Source organism: Giraffa tippelskirchi, chromosome 6, assembly GCF_054371585.1.
Source record: "Giraffa tippelskirchi isolate mGirTip1 chromosome 6, T2T-mGirTip1v1.2.pri, whole genome shotgun sequence".
Taxonomy (NCBI): Eukaryota; Metazoa; Chordata; class Mammalia; order Artiodactyla; family Giraffidae; genus Giraffa; species Giraffa tippelskirchi.
Window position 1 is genome coordinate 113,087,877 of NC_137280.1, and position 23,379 is coordinate 113,111,255.

Below are 23,379 nucleotides of genomic sequence, written 5' to 3' on the forward strand. Positions count from 1 at the left end.
TTCACTTTTGTTTATTGATTTATTACAAAAGATATAATAAAGGATACAGAAAAACGACCACGTAAAGAGACATGTAGGGCAAGGTCCAGAAGAGTCCCAAGTGCAAGGTAGCTTCTGTCCCAGAGAAGTTGGGATACACCATCCTCCTGGCATGTAGATGGCTTCATCTCTGAATCTCGTACTATTAGGGTGTTATTTATGGAGGCTTTATTGCTTAGGCATGACTGACTATTAACTCCATTTCCAGCTCCTCTCTGGAGATTTGGAGGTGGGGCTATAATACTTTTTAAAATTATTTATGTATCTAGCTACCTCAGATCTTGTTGCAGTGTGCAGGCTCTAGTGTACCCAAGCTTGTCAGTTGCATATGGGATCTTAGTTCCCTGCAGATTCTTAACCACTGTACCACTAGGGAAGTTCTGGGGCTGAAAATTGAAGTTTCTAATCATGGTTTTTCTGTCTGAAGACCAGTCCCTATCCGAGAGTCACCTCATCAGAACAAAATACAATGTTGTTATCCAGGATATTCCAAGGGATTTAGGATGTCTCTCAGGAATCAGGGTCAAAAAACAAATATTAGAACACAAGATGCTCCTAGTGTTCTTATCACGTAGGAAATTAAAATGGTTTTGGACACTCTGAGTCAGGAACTGGGGGCCAGAGACCAATGCATATGTATATCTGTCTTCATGTCTGTACCACACTATTTTGATTGCTGTAACTTTATAGTAAGTTTTGAAATCAGGAGGTGTGAGTCCTCTATCTCTGTTCTTTTTCAAGATTATTTTTGGCTCTTCAGGGACCCTTGAGATTCCATATGAGTTTGGGTATTGGTTTTTCTATTTTTGCACCCCAAAAAAAGATCATTGAGATTTTGATAGGGATTGCTTTGAATCTGTAGCTGACTTTGGGTTGTATTGACCTTTTAACAGTTATTAAGTCTTCCAATCCATGAACACTGGGTGTCTTTCCATTTATGTAGGTCTTTTAATTTCTTTCAGTAGTGTTTTGTAGTTTTAATTGTATAAGTCTTTTACCTCCTCAGTTAATTCCCAAGTATTTTACTCTTTTTTATGCTATTATAGATGGAATTGTTTTACTTTCCTCTTTAGAGTATTCATTGTTAGTGTAAAGAAATGCAACTGAAACTTCTATGTTGACTTTGTATGGTTGGCTATGTATGATGCTACTTTGTTTTGTTCATTTTTTAGTTCTAACAGGGATTGGGGAGATCTTTAGGGTTTCTGTATATAAGAAGTTATGTCTCAATTGATTTTAATAGATAGCTATCATACAAAGTAGTTTCTCAAACCACAATGTGATTAAAATAGAAATTGATAACAAATAAATTGAAAATTTCATGAATTTATGTAAATAGCACACTTAACCAATGGATGAAAGAAATAATTGCAAGGAAAATTAGAAAATATGTATAGATGAATGAGAATGAAAATACAATGTGCCAAAACTTAGAGGATGAAGCAAACAATGCTTGGGGAGTGGTAGGGGGCATTTGTAGCTTTTAAACATGAATGTTTTTTAACACAAAAGATCTTAAATTTTAAAAGGTAATAATAAAAGGTCTTCCTGGCAGTTCATTGGTTAAGATTCCATGCTCCAGTGCATGGGGCACAGGTTCAATCCCTAATCAGGGAACTAAGATCCTGCATGCTGCCAAAAATCAAAATACAATGTAGTACGGTACAGTACAATACCAGAAGATTTCAAATCAACAACCTAACTTTATAATTTAAGAAACTAGAAGTGAAAGAACAGACTAAACTCAGAGCTAGTGGAAGGAAGGAAATGTAAAGGAGAGAGCTTAGGTAAACAGCACAGAGAATGGAAAAATAAGACTGAAAATCAGTGAAATCAAAAATTGGTTCTTTGAAATCAACAAAATTGACAAACTTTTTAGCTAGGTGGAATGAGGAAAAAAGAAGATTCAAATTACTAAAACCAGAAAGGAAAATAGGGGAACTTCCCCAGTGGTTCAGTGGTTAGGGCTCTGCTCTTCCACTGAAGGGGTCATGAGTTCAGTCCCTGGTTGGGAAACTAGGATCCCACATGTCCCATGGCCAAAAGGAGGGAAAAAAAGAAATGAAAATGGAGACATTACCAATTCTGTTAAAAAAAAATGTTTTGAAGGGAGTACTGTGAACAGTTGAATGCCAACAAATTAGATAAACTAGATGAGATAGACAAATTCCAAGAAATACAAAACCTACCAAGACTAAGTCACAAAGAAATAGAAAATCTGAATAGACCTGTAACTAGTAAGGAGATTGAATCAATAGTTAAAACTCTCCCAACAAAGAAAAGCCTTGGACCCAGTAGCTTCACTGGTGAATTGTACCAAACAGTTGAAGAACTGAAAAGGAGGGAACACATTCTAAGTCATTCTTTGAGGCCAGCATTAGCCTGATACTCAAATGCTACTAGAAAACTACAGACCAATATCCCTTATGAACGTTAATGCAAAAATCCTCAAGCAAATACTACCAAACTGAATTCAACAGCATATTAAAAGGAGAATACACCATGACCAATGGGATATGTCTCTGGAATGCACGAGTGCTTTAACATATGAAACAATCCATGTAATACTTCACATTAAAAAATGAATGGGAAAAATCCACATGGTCATCTTAATTGATGTACAAATGTCTTTCTTGTCCTCATAAACTAAGTAAAGTTTCGTTATAACATTCTTACTTCTAACGTTTCCTTCATGTTTCTTAAAAATAATAGCTAAATTGAGCATTGTACACTTACTCTTTACAACCCAGTGAGTTAATGAGTATTTTTATTTACATTTTACCAGTAAAGAAACTGAAACTCAGACAGATGTTTAAGGGCACCAAGCTAGTGAATGGTAGAGTTAGAATGAAGGATTGTTGAAGACTGGAGTGTCTTCTAAATTTCTGACAAAGTTCCATCCCTTATTCCACCTACTCTTAATTGCTTGGATAAATATTGTGGGGTTGTTTAAGAAGCTACTATGTGGGTATGGTTAGCTCTTGATTCACATGGAACATTAGTTTGACTTCTCTTGATGGTCTATACCTGTGGTTCACAAACAGTTCTATAGGAAAACTCTTCAGATGGATATTAGTTTGAGTTCTTAAAAAAAAAAAATCTTCCTTTATGTGAAGTTAAAGGGCTTTTTTTCTTTTTAACTGAAGGCAGGAGTTTTCAAAGCCTTTTAAAAAATGTGTTGGGAATTTCCAGAAAGGAGATTTGATAAGCAGCATTTTCCAGTCTTACTTGACACCAAACTGTATTCAAAGAATAAATCTATACTGATTATTTGTTAACCCTAGGCATAAAGGAGAATAATTTTATGTACATTTATGAGCTGTTACTTAGCTGCTTGTAGATACAATGAAGAAAGAAGAGACTGGGAATAAGACTGGATAGTTCTGCCATTCTCTTGCTCTGTGACTTGGGAAAGCCTGTTCACTTTGCTAAGCCTTAGTGTCCTTTTATGCAAAACAAGGGGAAATATTGTGTTCACTCTATCATTTCTTTAATGTGAAAATAGAAAAAAATTCCAGATGTTTTATTCTCAGTTGAACAAAAGTTTTGTTGAAAATTTCCAAATTGAGAATTTATCGAAAACTTTTTGTTTTCTAACATGAATTAATTAAATAATGGGAGGCAGTATAGCATAGGAGACAACCTGGACTTCAGAGATTCTTACTCAAGGTTTCAATCTTGGCTGTACCACTTATTATTCTTAAATAAGGATATTCTTACACAGAGTACATACCCTCTTGAATACCTGGGTTTCTCAGTGGCGAAAATGAGGACTTTATTACTTAACAATGCTTATTACATAGGAATAGGTGCTTAGTAAGTGGAATCTGCAGGTATTTAATTTGGTAAATCAGTAATTAAATGTAAATAATAAAGATTGAGTATAAGAGCTTTAGTTACAGATTAGAGCCTAGGTTGAAAGCCTAGCCTTTTACTTCCTGAAAGGACTTCACTTTCCATTTCTCCTGCTGCTACCAAAGAGGGCATATTGCTTATTGTATAAAGCAGAGCTATCTGTGTTGCAGGAAGGAGAGAACAGAGATCTGCTTTTTGCTAAGCTTCTCTCTGGGAATAACTGAAAACAAAAGTTAAAATATGCATCCTCAGTAGGAATAAAACTACCATACAACCCAGCAATCCCACTACTGGGCATATACCCTGAGGAAACCAGAATTGAGAAAGACACATGTACCCCAGTGTTCATTGCAGCCCTGTTTACAGTAGCGAGGACATGGACGCAGCCTAGATGTCCACTGGCAGATGAATGGATAAGGAAGTCGTGGTACATATACACAGTGGAATATTGCTCAGCTATAAAAAAGGAATGCATTTGAGTCAGTTTTAATGAGATGGATGAACCTAGAGCCTATTATACAGAATGAAGTAGTCAGAAAGAAAAAGACATATATTAACGCATATATGTGGAATCTAGAAAGATGGTGCCAACTATCCTATGTGCAGGGCAGCAAAGGAGACACAGACATAAAGAACAGACTTTTGGACTCAGTGGGAGAAGGCGAGGGTGGAGTGATTTGAGAGTATAGCATTGAAACATACATTACCATATGTAAAAATGATAGGCAGTTGGAGTTTGATGTATGACGCAGGAAACCCAAAGCAAGAGCTCTGTGACAACCTGGTGGGATGGGGTGGGGAGTGAGGGGGATTCAGAAGGGAAGGGACGCGTGTATGCCTGTGGCCAGTTTGAGTTGATGTATAGCAAAAACCATTACAATATTGTAAAGTAATTCTCCTCCAATTAAAATAAATACTTTTTTTTAAAATGTATCCTCAGCAAGCTAGAGCCAACAAGCCAAGTGACATTTAGAGAGTACTTAGATTTCAACTGAGATTTTGCCCCAACCTCCTACAGTGTTTGTTAGTTATAAACAGATGAGATGTGGAAAGAAACACTTCTTAGGAAAGCACTCTAGTGATTATATTAGAGTGATTAACTCTAGTTGCACAGTCTCTTTCCAAGTAGTTGAATGATATATCTGGTTGTGATACCTTCCTTGAGTTATGCTTAAGCAAGAGATCAAGGATCAGAATATTTCAGATGTAGGTTGCCAAGTGATGTTGACATCCTGTTATCAACTGACTTGGGAAAGGAGGAAATTAGACCAAGGCTGGAGTAGAAGGATATCAGATAGTTCACACACTTCCCTCTAATCTCCCTTGTGCATTTTGCTGTTTAGAGATTGATTGGAGTTCAGGGTATTTTTTGCCCTAATGATAAATAATGCTTTTCTCCTACTAATGCTGTCAGTCTGTTGTTACTGTTGTTGAGTTGCTAAGTCCTCTCCAACTCTTTGCAACCCCATGGACTGTAGCCGGTATACCAGGCTTCTCTGTCCACTGGGTTTTTCGGGCAAGAATACTGGACTGGGTTGCCATTTCCTTCTCCAGGGGATCTTCTTGAACCAGGTATCGAACCCTGGTCTCCTGCACTGTAGGTTAATTTTTTTTTACCACCGAGCCACCTTCTGTTACACACTTGTATAAATTAATGAAACTTCCAGTTCCTGGAAGAGGAGTTAGCTCTGCGGGGAGGAGGAAGGGAGAGACCATCTTGGAACCAGGGATGATTCTCAGTAAGACAGACTTGGGTGGACCTGCCCAAGTAGGGGATTTGTGGTAGACGTTGGTCCTGAAAGATTAGAGGGCGCCGAAGTTAAAATTTTCTACATATTGAAGCTATTTTGCCCAATGCCATCTCATGTCACCTCAGATGTCAGTAGATGTGAATGTAAAAGCAAAGTTCTGAAGAGCAAGCCAGTTAGGTGAGATTATAGATTTAGTTGACCTTCAATGAGCACTTACCGTGTACCTGAATTAGTGTGGAGTGTCTTGCACATAATTCTTTTTTAAAGAGTCTTGATATTCTCAACTGATACTGGGTATGATGATACCCATAGGATTGCTGAGGAAAATATATAATTCCTTACACAAAGTAATAATGAAAAGAACAATACTTAAAAACTAGAGAGAGATGAAGTAAAAATTGATCATTGACATGAGAACAGAGTGTTCATTTAAATATTTTCTACTGTATGCTCAGGTACTGCACTGGATCTAGGGGATATAGAGAGAAGTGGGTTCTCTTCTCGAAAGAAAGTTCCTTTTTAAAAATTATTTACTTATTTGACTGCGCTGGATCTTTGTTGCTTTGCTTAGGCTTTCTCTAGTTGTGGCAGACAGGGCTGTTCTTCTTGTGGTGTGCTAACTTCTCGCATCACGGGGGCTTCTTTTATTGCAGAGCAGAGGCTCAGGTGCACAGGCTTCAGTAGTTGTGGCTTGCGGGCTCTCGAGCACAGGCTTAATAGTTGTGGCGCACGTGCTTAGTTGCTCTTCAACGTGAGAGAGCCTCCCGGACCAGGGATCGAACCCGTGTCCCCTGCATTGGCAGACAGATTCTTAGGCTTTGTGCCAGTTCCTTTTAAGAGAGAATTACAGGAGCCTCCCTGTTGGCTCAGTGGTAAAGAATCTGCCTGCTAATGCAGGAGACAACGGGTTCGATCTCTGGTCCAGGAAGATGTCACATGATTCCGAGCAACTAAGCCAGTGTGCCACAACTCTTGAGCCTGCGCTCTAGAACCTGGGAGCTGCAACTACTGAGCCCACATGCTGCACCTGCTGAAGCCTGTGTGCCTAGGGACTGTGCCTCCCAATAAGAGAAGCTACTGTGATGAGAAGCCCACCAACTGCAACTAGGGAGTAGCCTCGGCTGGTGGCAACTAAAGAGAAACCCGCACAGCAACGGGAACCCAGCAGGGCCAAAAATAATAAATAAATAAAATTTAAACAAGAGAATTACAGCCTGTTGAGTTCTAAAGAAATTAGTTTGGGAGGAGCTTGAAACCAATAACTGAAGTTATTAAATAGAATGTTCCCTCAGCTTCTCTGTTTTACTTCTCTTCTGTATGTGCTTACAGCTAAATGTGTTGGAGGTGAGGAGAGAATTGGTAGCAAAGCTTATGTAGTGTCTCAAGCTATACCGGTTATAGTCTTTCTTTTTGAAGAAAGCTGGCATTGCAAAACTTAATTGGCACGAAATGATTATTGGCTTGAGACATACTTAGCTTTTGACTCATTGAAACCAACCCTAGTCAATGTAAATTGGAATGGTCCTTTTTTAAAGTGCATTTTGGTGCATTTTAGCAGTATGTATCAAGAACATCAAAATATGTACATTCCTTGGCCTGTAATTTTTAGCTGGATCCTCGGGGGAAAATCCCCAATACAGAGAAGCTATATAAACAGAAGTGTTCATGAGAGTGCTATTTTAATAGCAAAAAATCAGAAGCAGTTATAGCATCTGTATGTCAATTGTTTTTGCCAATTGACATATAATGTGACAGTTAAAATGATTATGAACATTAATTCATAAGGGAATATTCTGCAAATATGTATTTTTAACTACTAGCTTAGCCTCTAGTTAGAATATTTGGAGTTTAATTTTTCAAAAAAACTCAGGGTATTAATGTACAGTGAATTTTGGTGAAAATGTCTGGAGGGTTTCACTTAATAGCTATGATTATTTAAGCTTATCCTAAAAGGTCTTTTTAACTTGGACAGCCTTTTTCTGTAACCTTTTAAGCCCTTAGTGTGTGCCAGGGGTGGGTGGATGGGGGGTGTGTGTGCGTGTGCGTGCGTGCACATGTACTCGCTCAGTTGTGTCTGACTTCTTTGAGACCCCATGGACTGTAGCCCACCAGGCTCATCTGTCCATGGAATTTTCCAGGCAAGAATACTGGAGTGGGTTGCCATTTCCTTCTCCAAGGGATCTTTCCAGCCGAGGGATCTGAACTGCATCTCATGTGTGCAAGGTTCTGGGGAGCATTATATAGAGATGAATCACATTCCTTGCTCTTAAGGAGCCTGCATCCTCTAATAAGGCAGTAGAATGAGTGTAAATAGTCATAATAGATGATAGAAAATGATAGATGTATAAGAGAGGTAGAAAATATTTTTGGTAAAGACACAGTGGTCATTCATACCCTGAGAAGAAGGTAAAGTCCAGTTCTTAAAGAGAATATATAGAGAAGTGGAACCCTGACATCCTAGTTCTCTGCAGTGGACGGCAAAGAAATCAAAAGTTAAAGGAGATTCTATTACTAGCTTGGTACAAAAGTAGTTGTAGTTTTAAACTGAATTTTTAAAATTTTTTTATTTGGCTGCACCAGGTCTTAGTTGCGGCTTTCAGGATCTTTGATCTTTAGTTGTGACATGTGGGATCTAGTTCCCTGACCAGGGATTGAACCCAGGCCTCCTGCATTGGGAGCAGGGAATCTTAGGTACTGGACCACCAGGGAAGTCCCCAGACCATGAAATTTAAATCATTATAATTAAGTTCAGACACATCTTTATTAATCAAAATAGGAACCATTACAAGCAATGCATTTTTGCCAACAAGAAATAAGTTTGTTTATTCCTGTAGCATAAAAATCCATGCTTTGGGATTCAACAAACTCTTGGAAAGCATTTCCTGCATCGTGCTGGTTGTGGAAGCGTTTTCCCTGCAAAAAGGTGTCGAGATGCTTGAAGAAGTGATAGTCGGTTGGCAAGAGATCAGGTGAATATGGTGGATGAGGCACAACTCCATAGCCCAGTTCGTTCAACTTTTCAAGTGTTGGTTGTGTGACCTGCGTCATGCATTGTCATGGAGAAGACTTAGGCCCTTTATGTTGACCAATGCCAGCTGCAGGTGTTGCAGTTTTCTGTACGTCTCTTTGATTTGTTGAGCATACTTCAGATGTAATGGTTTTGCCAGGATTCAGAAAGCTGTAGTGGGTCACACCAGCAGCAGACCACCAGACAGTGACCATGACCTTTTTTGGTGCAAGTTTGGCTTTGAGAAGTGCTCTGTAGCTTCTTCTTGGTCCAACCACTGAGCTGGTCGTTACTGGCTGTATAAAATGCACTTTTTGTCACATGTCACAATCCAATCGAGAAATTGTTCATTGTTTCATAAAACAAGAGTGAGACGACACTTCAAATCGATTTTTTTTGATTTGCCGTCAGCTCATAAAGGCACCCACTTAACGAGCTTTTTCACTTTTCCAACTTGCTTCAAACGCCAAATGATCATAGAATGGTCGACTTTGAGTTCTTTGGCAACTTTTTGTGTAGTTGTAAGAGGATCAGCTTCTATGATTGCTTTCAGTTGGTCATTGTCAACTTCTGATGGCCGGCCACTATGCTCATCTTCAAGGCGCTTGTCTCCTTTGCAAAATTTCTTGAACCACCACTGCATTGTGTTCATTAGCAGTTCCCGGGCCAAATGCGTTGTGAATGTTGCAAGTTGTTTCCCTGCTTTATGACCCCGTGAGCTCAAATTTAAAAATCACTCGAATTTGCTTTTTGTTTAACATCATTTCCCTAGTTTAAAAAAATATATAAAATCAACAGCAAGTAATAAGTCATTGGCAAAAAAAAGAAAAGTGTGAAATGCACATTAAAATGATGTATAACACCACATTTATTTAAGAATATATTATGATATCAGACAACAAAGTTCAACAATGAAAAACTGCAGTTACTTTTGCACCAACATAGTACAAGCCAGAAGGGAATAGCCAAACTAGTAGGAGGCCCAGAATGGTCAGAAACCAAAATTAAAGATGGTCAGAGCTGTCATAGTAATAGATCTCTAGAGTTCTTAACAGAGCTTTCTAATTTCAGTATTGGAAATTTTTCAGTATTTTAAGCATAAAAATATATTAACAAAGTTTCTATACTGTGTAATTTAAGTTTTTTTTAAATTTCTGTGTAATTTTAAAAAATAAACAATTGCATACCTAAAGAATGAAAACTTTAATTTTTGTTTTGCTCTTTTAAGCTCTGGAAAGGATATTCAGTCCAAATTAAATCCCTCATGTTGTACATAAAGGACACTGGAATTCAGTCATGTCTGATCTTTGATCATGGGTCACAGAACCAAAGCAAGAACCTCAGCCTCCTGACTCGCCGGTGCATGTTACCGCATGCTTGTCAGATTGAGATCGATCTCTTTTTTCTGTTTGCTTGCTGGTTATTAAGAGGGATTTGTTGGGGGTAGAGACTGCGTATTTATCCCTGTATCCCTGGACATAGTAATAACAGAATAGACAATAACAGTAGACATATGTTGCATGAAAAAGATGGATGGGTAGGTTTGGCTTCTCTCTTAGACCTTGAAGGAAGGCTGGAATTTAGCTTTGTGGGAGTTCTGGTCATTTGGTATACACAGAAGCTGTTAGATTTGTTTGAGTATTGGATACCTAAAGGAAAATAGAAAATAATGCAGAAATCTAGGTTGGGGCTACATTGTAGGAACACTTGAATGCCAAGCTAAGAATTTTGGAATTTATTATCCAGTTAGCTGAAAAGTTTTGAGCAGAGAAGGAGCACACACACACACACACACACAGGAGTGGGGAGACCAGGGGAGGTGGGGAAAAGTTAGGAAGAGAAATTATTTTGACCATTCACTTGAGGTATCATAAAAGCTTGATTGAAGATGCTAGCTGTGGGAATGGAAATATGGTTATAGATACAGAAAACCATCAGAACTTGGTTACCGATAAAGTGTGTAGTTCAAGGTATAGAGTACTCAGAGATGAGACTGAGGTTCCAGATGTCATCTTTGCCTGTATAGTTTGGGAGGTGGTGGTGTCATTAACACATACAGTAGTTTTAAATGATGTATTTGAGGTACTTGTGCCACATATAGATGGAAATGGTGAATAGGCTATTGGAAATGTGCTACCAAATTTCAGAAGAGAAGAAATACATTTAGGAGTCATTCGAATGGAAAGGATCATTGAAGGCTGAGGATTAGATGAGATTGCCAGGAAGAGGCAAAAGCCAAAGACACATCTTCAGAAAATTTTCTACGTTTAGAGGGGGATGAGAGAAGAGTCAGAGCAGATTTGTTTGATCATAGACAAAGTGAAACCTAAGAATCGTGTAAGGAGAAGGGAGTAGAGTACTTACAGGAGGGAAACATCTGAATTACATCTAAAAGCATCTGATTCTTTTTAATAAAAAAGTTTTACACAGTTTGTATTATAAGCTAAATTTTATGCTAATAGGTAAAATATGTAAGTTAGTAAAAGGCATGTTTTGCAGAAAACCTGCATTGTATGAGTATGTATTATAAACAGAATAGATGTTTAGCATTAAAGACTGTTTTGCTGAACGTAGAGGTTGAAGAAATCTTTCATTTTTTAAACTTGAATTTGAGAGAATATGGTCAAGTAGTCTTCTTAATTAAAAGTCTTGAAGTTAAGCCAAGAAATTTTTTGTTTGTTTTAACATATATAATAACCATTTGAATGAATTCTGAATAGTGATGTTTTACCATACTTGAATATCTATTTGCCTTCAGCACTCTACAGAGTATTTCCCCTGCAGTATTTATAAGTATTCTATTAGGGTTAAAAATATCCACCATGTCCTGTTGGTTTTCCCTAGGTAACTTTTTGTTTTTATCTTTCAGGATCTGACTGGCATAGAATCGATGGATCAGTGTCGCCATACCTTGGAACAGCATAACTGGAACATAGAGGTATTATAGGATTCATTATGAGTGTACTTATTTCTTATTCCCTGCTCTGATAACAGATCTCAAAGACATGTACTTTTCTTTTTTTTCTTTTCACAGCAAAAATCTTCTCTCAATAGTTTTTTTTTTTTTTTTTTAATTTACAGCTCTTTAGTCTTTAAATTTGTGTGAAAGGTGAAGATTATGATCAGAGTTATAAAATCACAGAAAAGATTGTGACCAAATCACTCAGTATAGAGTCCCTCCCTCTTTATTTTTTCTTAATGACTCTTTGGGGAAAATACTAGTTTTTATATATTTGATTTATAGCCAGATACCATAATGTGAACCTTTTTATTAAATATTTTGAAATTTATTCTTCTGAATTTTCTATTTGGTTATGTTACCTGCAGCTCGATTTTTTTTTTTTTTTTCAGTATATGGATCTTTTGTTTTATTTGATGATGAATTGGCTAGTACTTCAGAATAATCTCAATTAATATAATAGCAAATACCTTGTCCTCACTATAATGCCTCCAATGTTTTATTATTAACTGTAATGCTAGCTTTTTGAGATAGAGCTACTAGAATGTAATAAGCTCCATGAGAGCAGAGTGTTTTTGGTTTTTTTGACTGCTGTACTCCAGCATCTAAAATCGATCCTAGTATATCATAGGCTCTCAAATATCTGTTGACTGATCTTTTCTTGCTTTGTTGGTGGATGTTGAGTTTAATCAAGCACACTTTTGATATCAGTTGATCTTAACTATTTAATTATGGTATTTTATTTGAATAGAGTACTGGATTACAAGTGACATTTAGTTATTCAGCACTATTTTTGAGCAGTTCTAGGCTCTGGCACTATGCTGGCAAACAAGACTTAAGTCCCTCTTCTCATGAAGCTTCAGTTTGTAATAAATGCTGTGAATAAGATGAGTACAGAAAATAAATAAAGAGGATAAGGAAAGTCATTTTAATAGAGTGGTCAAGTAAGGCCTTTCTAGGGAGGTTATATTTGAGCTGACACCTGAGTAATGACAAGGAATGAAGAATGTGAAAATTTAAGGGGAATGCATTTTAGGCAGAAGGCATGATGTTGCACTGTATGATACTTTGGTATTGTCTTCTTGTTAGACTTTTATTTCAAGCATATTCTGGCTTTTAAAAATGACTGACTTGATAAAATGGGTTGAGAAGCCTAGTTAGCATAGATTCAAAAGAAAGCACTTTAAAACTTGCTTCTGCCTTTTCTGTAATAACTTCTTCATTGTCCTCCCATTATTCATAATCTATTTGTTGCCTACTTTTTTCTTGATAAGCTTTCTTAGAGGATCCTTTTTTCTTAGAGATTTTCAGGATAAGTTTAGAGATTAGCATAGGCTATACAAAGCACTATATCATTTTCTCTCTTCTGTGTTTGTTCTATTATTCCCTCTTCTCATGATTTTTATTATGCTTACTTTCCTTTTTTAAAAATGAGATATTCTGGAGACCATTTTACTTATTTTGTTTATAAAAAGCTCTTGTATTTGTCAGTTGTTTTTACTGTTTATAAAACAGAATCTGACATTAATGTATTTTACCATACTTTTGTAGGTTTGTGGTTTGGTTTTTTTTTTTTTTTACCATTATGATTTTTGCAACTTTGTTAATTTATTTGTACTCTTACATTTAAGCCTGTGAATTTTCTTCTGAAACTGTTATTTTAAATGTTTTATTTTCTTCTTGGGTCCAGGAGTTATTTAGAAACATTTTTTTGTTTATATGGCTGTATAGATTTGTATATAATTTTCTCGTTACATAAATGGGATTATGCCATATTTACATTTTTTCACTTTCAATAACTGGTAAAAATAATACATAAAAGTAACTTTCGTTTGAAGTTACACGAAAAGATGCTCAATACCACTTAACTATTCAGTTCAGTCACTCAGTTGTGTCCGACTCTTTGTGAACTTAACTATTACAGAAATGCAAATCAGGACTGCAGTGAGGTGCCATCACATACAAGGAAGAATGGCCATCATTAAAAATTCTACAAATAACAGATACTGGAGAGGGTGTGGGGAAAACAAATCCTGCTGCATTGTTGGTGGGAAAGTAAGTTGGTACAGTCATTGTAGAAAACAGTGTGAAGGTTCCTCAGGAAACTAAAAATAGAATTACCATATGATCTCACAATTCCACTCCCTGGGCATGTATCCACATAAAACTGTAATTTAAAAAGGTACTTGCACCCCTGTTTTGTTTATAGCACTATTCACAATAGATGAGGCATGGAAACAGCCTAAACGTCCACCGACAGAGGAATGGATAAAGAACATGTGATGTGTGTATATATACAATGGGATACTGCTCAGCCATAAAAAAAAAAAATGAAATAATGCCATTTGCAGCAACATAGATAGAGCCAGAGATTATATCATACTAAGTGAAATAAAACAACCAGAATGATCTCTGTTCATTTCCAAGGCAAACCATTCAGTATCACAGTAATCCAAGTCTGTACCCCAACCACTAATGCTGAAGAAACTGAAGTTGAACAGTTCTATGAAGACATACAAGACCTTCTAGAACTAACACCCAAAAAAGATGTCCATTTCATTATAGGGGACTGGAATGTAAAAGTAGGAAATCAAGAGATACCTGGAGTAACAGGCAAATTTGGCCTGTTACAAAATGAAAAAATGAAATGACAAAGGCTAACAGAGTTTTGCCGAGAGAATGCTGGTCATAGCAAACACCCTCTTACAACAACAAAAGAGAAGACTCTACACATGGACATCACCAGATGATCAATACTGAAATCAGATTCATTATATTCTTTGCAGTCAAAAATGGAGAAGCTCTATATAGTCAGCAAAAACAAGCTGACTGTGGCTCAGATCATGAACTCCTTATTGCCAAATTCAGACTTAAATTGAAGAGAATAGGAAAAACCACTAGACCTTTCAGGTATGACCTAAATCAAATCCCTTACGATTACACAGTAACAAATAGATTCAAGGGATTAGATCTGATAGACAGAGTTCCTGAAGAACTATGGATGGATGTTTGTGACATTGTACAGGAGGCAGTGATCAATACCATCCCCAAGAAAACGAAATGCAAAAATTCAAAATGGTTGTCTGAGGAGGCCTTACAAATAGCTGAGAAAAGAAGAGAAGCTAAAGGGAAAGGAGAAAAGGAAAGATATACTCATTTGAATGCAGGGTTCCAAAAAATAGCAAGGAGAGATAAGAAAGCCTTCCTCAGTGATCAGTACAAAGAAATAGAGGAAAACAATAGAATGGGAAAGACAAGAGGTCTCTTCAAGAAAATTAGAGATACCAAGGGAACATTTCATGCAAAGATGGGCACAGTAAAGGACAGAAATGGTATGGACCTAACAGAAGCAGAAGGTATTAAGAAGAGCTGGCAAGAAAACACAGAAGAACTATACAAAAAAGATCCTCAAAAAAGATCTTTATGACCCAGATAACCACAATGGTGTGATCACTCATCTAGAGCCAGACATCCTGGAATTCAAAGTCAATGGGCCTTAGGAAGTATCACTACAAACAAAGCTACTGGAGGTGATGGAATTCCAACTAAGCTATTTCAAATCCTAGAAGATGATGCTGTTAAGGTGCTGCACTTATTATGCCGGGAATTTGGAAGACTCAGCAGTGGCCACAGGACTGGAAAAGGTTAGTTTTCATTCCAGAGCCAAAGAATGTTCAAACTACCACACAACTGCACTCATCTCACACGCTAGCAAAGTAATGTTCAAAATTCTCCAAGCCAGGCTACAATAGTATGTGAACCGTGAACTTCCAGATGTTCAAGCTGGATTTAGAAAAGGCAGAGGAACCAGAGATCAAATTCTCAACATCCATTGGATCACTGAAAAAGCAACAGAGTTCCAAAAAAACATCTACTTCTGCTTTATTGACTACGTCAAAGCGTTTCACTGTGTGGATCACAACAAACAGTGGAAAATTCTTAAAGAGATGGGAATACCAGACTACCTGACCTGCCTTTTGAGAAATCTGTATGCAGGTCAGGAAGCAACAGTTAGAACTGGGCATGGAACAACGGATTGGTTCCAAATAGGAAAAGGAGTAAGTCAAGGCTATATATTGTCACCCTGCTTATTTAACTTATATGCAGGGTACATCATGAGAAACGCTGGGCTGGATGAAGGACAAGCTGGAATCAAGATTGCCGGGAGAAATATTGATAACCTCAGATATGCAGATGACATCACCCTTATGGCAGAAAGTGAAGAAGAACTAAAGAGCCTCTTGATGAAAGTGAAAGAGGAGAGTAAAAAAAGTGGCTTAAAGCTCAACATTCAGAAAACAAGGATCATGGCATCCATTCCCATCACTTCATGGCAAATAGATGGGGAAACAGTGGAAACAGGGAGAGACTTCATTTTGGGGGGCTCCAAAATCACTGCAGATGGTGATTGCAGCCATGAAATTAAAAGACGCTTGCTCCTTGGAAGAAAAACTATGATCAACCTAGATAGCATATTAAAAAGCAGAGAGATTACTTTCCCAGCAAAGGTCCATCTAGTCAAAGCTGTGATTTTTCCAGTAGTCATGTATGAATGTGAGGGTTGGACTATAAAGAAAGCTGAACACCAAAGAATTGATGCTTTTGAACTGTGGTGTTGGAGAAGACTCTTGTCCCTGGGACTACAAGGAGATCAAACCAGTCAACTAAGACTCTGATGCTGGGAAAGATTGAGGGCAGGAGGAGAAGGAGGTGACAGAGGATGAGATAGTTGGATGGCATGATCGACTCAGTGGATGTGAGTTTGCGCAAACTCCAGGAGATTGTGAAGGACAGGGAAGCTGGTGTGCTGCAGTCCTTGGTGTTGCAAAGAGTTGGTCATGACTGAGCGACTGAAGAACAATAATATAGATGTGTATAACTGAATCACTTTGTTGTATAACAGAAATTGATGAATTATACTTAAAATTTTAAAGATCAATTAATAGAAGAAGAAAATTTAGCTTAAAAAGTTTGAACAAAGCTTAAGATTAAATATGAAAAAATCTGGCTCTGATCATTTCCCTACCACTGTTTCGCAGTCCTACATTCCCAACGTAACAGTATTAACAATTTCTTTTGCTTTTTTCCCAGATATTTTTGTACCCCTCTAGAAATATTTATGTGTAAAAAGTGAAAGTGTTCGTTGCTCAGTTGCGTCTCTTTGTGACCCCATAGACGAACCTGCCTGGTTCCTCTGTCTGTGGAATTCTCCAGGCAAGAATACTGGAGTGGGTAGCTATTCCATTCTCCAGGGGATCTTCCTGACCCAGGGATCAAACCTGGGTCTCCTGTATTGCAGGCAGATTCTTTACTGTTTGAGCCATCAGGGAAGCCCCAAAATATATATGTTGTTCTCCAAAGAGCTTTTATTTATATGGGCTGTATCTGTTTATTTATTACCATGTTGTTGCTCTGTTCAGTCACTCAGTCGTGTCCGACTCTTTGCAACACTATGGACTGCAGCACACCAGACTTCCTTGTCCTTCACTATCTCCTGGAGCTTGCTCAAACTCATGTCCATCGAGTTGGTGATGCCATCCAATCCTCTTATCCTCTGTTGTCCCTTCTCCTGCCTTCAATCTTTCCCAGCATCAGGGTCTTTTCTAAGAGTCTTCTCTTTGCATCAGGTGGCCAAGGTATTGGAGCTTCAGCATTAGTCCTTCCAATAAATATTCAGGGTTGACTTTCTTTAGGATTGACTAGTTTAATAATCTTCTTGCAGTCCAAGGGACTCTCAAGAGTCTTCTCCAACACCACAGTTCAAAAGCATCAATTCTTTGGTGCTCAGCCTTCTTTATGGTCAAACTATCACATCCATGCATGGCTACTGAAAAAACCATAGCTTTGACTATACGGATATTTGTCGGCAAAGTAATGTCTCTGCTTTTTAATAAGTTGTCTAGGTTGGTCATAGCTTTTCTTCCAAGGAGCAAGCGTCTTTTAATTTCATGACTGCAGTCACCATCTGCAGTGATTTTGGAGCAAGTCTACCAAAGTTCCATTGTTTCCCCATCTATTTGCCATGAAGTGATGGGAACGGATGCCATGATCCTCATTTTTTGAATGTTGAGTTTTAAGCCAACTTTTTCCCTCTCCTCTTTGACCTTCATCAAGAGGCTTTTTGGTCCTCTTTGCTTTCTGCTGTAAGGGTGGTGTCATTTGCATATCTGAGGTTATTGATATTTCTCCTGGCAATCTTAATTCCAGCTTGAGCTTCATCCAGCCCGGAATTTTGCTTGGTGTATTCTGCTTATAAGTTAAATAAGCAGGGTGACAATATACAACCTTGACATACCCCTTTCCCAATTTTCAGTCAGTCCATTGTTCCATGTCTGGTTCTAAGTGTTGCTTCTTGACCTGCATACAGATTTTTCAGGAGGCAGATAAGCTGGTCTGGTATTCCCATCTCTTTAAAAATTTTCCAGTTTGTTGTGATTCGAAGTCCAAGGCTTTAGTGTAGTCAGTGAAGCAGAAATAGATGTTTTTCTGGAACTCGATTGCTCTTTCTGTGATCCAGAGGATGTTGGCAATTTGATCTCTGGTTCCTCTGCCTTTTCTAACTCCAGCTTGAGCATCTGGAAATCTTGGTTCACATCTGTTGAAGCCTGGCTTGGAAAATTTTGAGCATTACTTTGCTAGTGTGAGATGAGTGCAGTTGTGTGGTAGTTTGAACATTCTTCGGTATTGCCTTTGGGATTGAAATGAAAACTGACCTTTTCCAGTCCTGTGGCCACTGCTGAGTTTTCCAAATTTGCTGGCATATTAAGTGCAGCACCTTAACAGCATCATCTTTTAGGATTTGAAATAGCTCAGCTGGAATTCCATCACCTCCACTAGCTTTGTGCGTAATGATGCTTCCTAAGGCCCACTTGAATTCACATTCCAGGGTGTCTGGCTCTAGGTGACTGGTCATACCACCATGGTTATCTGGTCGTGAAGATCTTTTTTGTATAGTTCTTCTGTGTTTTCTTGCCAGCTCTTAATATCTTCTGCTTCTGTTAGGTCCTTGCCATTTCTGTCCTTTACTGTGCCCATGTTTGCATGAAATGTTCCCTTGGTATCTCTAGTTTTCTTGAAGACTTCTCTAATCTTTCCCATTCTATGTTTTCCTCTGTTTCTTTGTATTGATCACGTAGGAAGGCTTTCTTATCTCTCCTTGCTATTCTTTGAAACTCTGCATTCAGATTTTCTCCTTTGCTTTTCACTTCTCTTCTTTCTCACATATTTCTAAGGCCTCCTCAGATAACCAATTTGCTTTTTTGCATTTCTTTTTCTTGGGAATGGTTTTGATCACTGCCTCCTGTACAGTGTTACAAACCTCTATCCATAGTTCTTCAGGCACTCTGCTGCTGCTGCTCAGTCGCTTCAGTCATGTCCGACTCTGTGCGACCCCATAGACAGCAGCCCACCAGGCTCCCCCGTCCTTGGGATTCTCCAGGCAAGAACACTGGAGTGGGTTGCCACTATCAGATCTAATACCTTGAATCCATTTGTCACTTCCACCATATAATCATAAGGGATTTGATTTAGGTCATATTTGAATGGCCTGCTGGTTTTCCCTACTTTCTACAATTTAAGTCTGAATTTGGCAATAAAGAGTTCACAATTTGAGCCACAGTCAGCTCCTGGCATTTTTTTTTTTTTTGCTGACTGGATAGAGCTTCACCATCTTGGGCTTCAAAGATTATAATCAGTCTGATTTCAGTATTGACCGTCTGTTGATGTCCATGTGTAGAGTCATCTCTTGTGTTGTTGAAAGAGGCTGTTTGCTATGACCAGAAAGTTCTCTTGGCACAACTCTGTTAGCCTTTTGCCTGCTTCATTTTGTACCCCGAGGCCAAATTTGCCTGTTACTCCAGGTATCTCTTGACTTCCTACTTTTGCATTCCAGTCCCCTATGATAAAAAGGACATCCTTTTTTGGTGTTAGTTCTAGAAGGTCTTGTAGGTCTCCATAGAACCGTTCAGCTTCTTCTGCGTTAGTGGTTGTGGCATAGTCTTGGATTACTGTGATATTGAATGGTTTGCCTTGGAAACAGAGATCATTCTGTCGTTTTTGAGACTGTACCCAAGTACTGCATTTCGGACTCTTTTGTTGACTGTGAGGGCTACTCCATTTCTTCTAAGCGATTTTTGTCCACAGTTGTAGATATAATGGTCATCTGAATTAAATTTGCCCATTCCGCTCCATTTTAGTTCACTGATTCCTAAAATATCGATGTACACTCTTGCCATCTCCTGTTTGGCCACTTCAAATTTACCTTGATTCACGGACCTAACATTCCAGATTCGTATGCAATATTCTTTATGGCATCAGACTTGACTTTCATCACCAGACACATCTGCAACTGGGCGTTGTTTCCACTTTGGCTCAGCCTCTTCATTCCTTCTGGAGCTATTTCTCCTCTCTTCTCCAGCGCCTACTGACCTGGGGAGTTCATCTTTCAGTGTCATATCTTTTTTCTTAGTTTAGTATTCGTTTTTAAAACAATAAACTCATTACATGTTAACATAAATGTTTGCAGATATTTTTGTCTGGCTTAGTAAAAAAACAGCTGGATTTTCATATTCACTTCTCCTTTTAATCTTTTGTGATATATAGTTTTAGTTGAAGTATATGAAGAACATCTGGCTTCACCCAGGTATGTAATTTTTAAGGAGCAGTATAATTTAGTGACATTAATTTCAGTACATTTACATTGTTGTACAACAATTACCACTATCCATCTTTAAAACTTTTTCATCTTCCCAAACAAACTCTGTACCTACAAAATCAGTTACTTCCCATTACTGTCTCTGCCCAGCCTCTGGTAACCACAACTCTACTTTCTGCCACTATAAAATTAAACTATTCTAGATATGTCATATAAGTGGAATCACACAATGTTTGTCCTTTGGTATATGATTTATTTCACTTGGTTATCCATGTCACAATATGTATCAGTTTTTTTATTGTCAAATAATATTCTTTGTATGAATATACCACAGTATCTTTATCCATTCATCAGTTCATAGATATTTGGATTGTTTCCACTTTCAGTTTTTATTATTAGTGTACAAGTTTTTGTGTGGGACATATGTTTTCATTTCTCTTGCATATATATCTAGGAGTAGAATTGCTGAATCATGTGATAACTCTAGGACTTTCCAGGTCGCTCAGTGATTTAAAAAAAAAAAAACCTGCCTACCAATGCAGGAGACAGAGCAGGCTCAGGTTCAATCCATGGGTCAGGAAGATCCCCTGGAGAAAAATGGCCACCCAACTCCAGTATTCTTGCCTGGAAAATCCCATAAACAGAGGAGCCTGGCGGGCTACAGTCCATGGGGTCTCAAAGAGTACCTTTTAAAGAACTGCCAGACTGCTTCCAGAGAGGTTACACTATTTTATACTCCCCAAAATAGTGCATGATGGTTCCAGTTTTTCTACATCCTCATGTGCATGGGTGCTCAGTCACTTAGTTGTGTCCTTCTCTTTTGTGACCCCGTGGACTGTAGCCTGCTAGACTCCTCTGTCCATGGGATTTTCTTGGCAAGAGTACTGCAGTGGGTTGCTGTTTCCTCCTCCAGGGTATCTTCCGAACCCAAGGATCCAAGCTTTGTTTCCTGTATTGGCAGGCAGAGTCTTTACCACTGAGTCACCTAGGAAGTCCACACCCTCACCTACAATTTGTAAAAATCTGTCTCTTATTATATTATAGTCATTCTAATGGATGTTAAGTAGTATCTCGTGATTTTGGTGTGCATATTTCTGATGATTAATGATGTAGTATATCTTTTTATATGCTTTTTGGTCATTTATCTCCTTTGGGGAAATATCTATTCAAGTCCTTTGCCCATTTTTAAATTGAGTTGTTTGTTTTTTAAGTGATAAATTGTAAGAGTTCTTTATATACTCTAGGTACTAGACCCTTATCAGATACGTGATTTGTAAATATTTTCTCCCATTCTGTGGGGTTGTCTTTTTACTCTATGATAGTGTCCTTTGGTGCATGAAAGTTTTTAAGTTGTGGTGAAGTCCAGTTTATCTGTTTTTCTTTTTTGTTGCCTGTGCTTTTAATACCTTATGTAAGAAACCATTGCCTAATCCAAAATCACAAAGATTTTTTTTTTCAGCTATGTTTTCTTTTAAGGGTTTAATAATTTCAGCTCTTACGTTTAGGTCTTTGATGTATTTTGAGTTAATTTTTTTATATAGTGTGATTTTAGTAGGTCAGCTCCATTACTTTGCATATGGTATCCAGTTGTCTCAGCCTCATTTGTTGAAAGACTGTTCTTTCTCATTGAATTGTGTCTCAACACTTGAAAACGTAAAACCCAGAGGCAAAGTTTAAAGCCAGCTATGAAGGTTAGAGAACACACAATCCTCTGAAAGACCATCCTTACTTCTGTTAGCAACTGCAAGTTCAAGGTTTTCCTAAAACCACATGCAGGTGTGATAATTCACTAAAAGAGCTACCTGAAAACTTATTACAACTCATGGTTACAGTTTATTATAGGGAAAGGATACAGATTAAAATCAGCTAAAGAAAGAAGCTCTTTGGGCAAAGTCTTGAGTTCCAAATACTCCTCCTGGCACAGATGTTTAACAGTAGGCACCAAGTGTTACCTACCAGGGAGGCTCACCACAGCTTCAGTGTCCAGAGTTTTTCACTGAGGCTTTATTACATAGGCATGATTGATTTGACTGGTTGCCTATGTAATTGAACTCAGTCTCTAAGTTGACTGATACTGCATTACTCAAAGTCCCCAGCCTAAATTACATGGTTGGTCTTTCTAGGGTGCTCAGCCCCACCATAAAATCCCATAGCAAAGATACTCTTACCAAGTGTGACATCGATTACCTCCAGAAGCTGAAGGTAGAGATCAGATTTCCCTTTGGGTAAAGCCAAATTTTTTAACTACACTGGGACAAATACCCAGTTTCAGGGGCAGAGTTAGGAAAGGAATGAGACTTTTTTTACTGAATATCATCTTTGTGCCAGGAATTTATATTAGAATTTTGTATGGTCATCTCATTAAATTTTCAAATTAACCCTGGAAAGTATTGTTTATTCATTTTGCGTGTGAGAAAACTGAGGCGCATAAGCCAAGCAACTTTTCTCAGTGCTGGAGCTAGGATTCAGACCTAACTTTCTCTGCTCCAAAGCCATGCTTTCCCTCAATACCAACCCATCAAGATGGCTCCATTGCACAGTTCTGGGGGCACCATCAACAGTTTGTGTTCTCTGTGGGTGGTTTTCCTTATGCTTGTACAGTGAAACACCTTGTATCCCGGCCACCCTAAATAGCATATACCATCTGAATAAAAGCAGTAAGCTTCCAGACAAGTTCCTTGGGATTCCTCTGTGTATGAATTCTGAAGCCATCACCACACATTGCCTGCCACCTTAGCAAGTTAAAAAAGGTTCATGAGTATGTACTCCCTGGTGACCTATTTTGAGACACCAGCAATAGTTGTCTCTTCTAGGTTGATTTGAGCATCACTGAAGTGCTACTGTTTTTTTCTTCTCAGGCCGCTGTACAGGACAGATTGAACGAGCAAGAGGGTGTACCAAGTGTTTTCAACCCACCACCATCTCGACCCTTGCAAGTTAATACAGCTGACCACAGGATCTACAGCTATGTTGTCTCAAGACCACAACCAAGGGCAAGTTATTTCATAGCCGGAACCTCTCCCTTTTTTATTTTAAAAGTTCTTTTACTTGGTTATGTTGATCTCTGTATGATAGGAGCAAAAGGAATATTGAGAATATAAACCTGTGAGCTTGA

At 38.1% G+C, this 23,379-nt stretch overlaps 1 protein-coding gene across 3 annotated transcripts in view; it reads left to right on the top strand.

Moving 5' to 3' along the window:
• FAF2 (Fas associated factor family member 2) overlaps positions 1–23,379 on the top strand; it is a 59,740-nt gene that overhangs the window by 17,794 nt on the left and 18,567 nt on the right. For all 3 annotated transcript variants that reach the window (XM_081499154.1, XM_081499152.1, XM_081499153.1), the window contains exons 2-3: positions 11,522–11,590; positions 23,123–23,257. In XM_081499154.1, the coding sequence (XP_081355280.1) occupies positions 11,522–11,590; positions 23,123–23,257 (204 nt within the window). The remainder of the gene's footprint in view (positions 1–11,521; positions 11,591–23,122; positions 23,258–23,379) is intronic.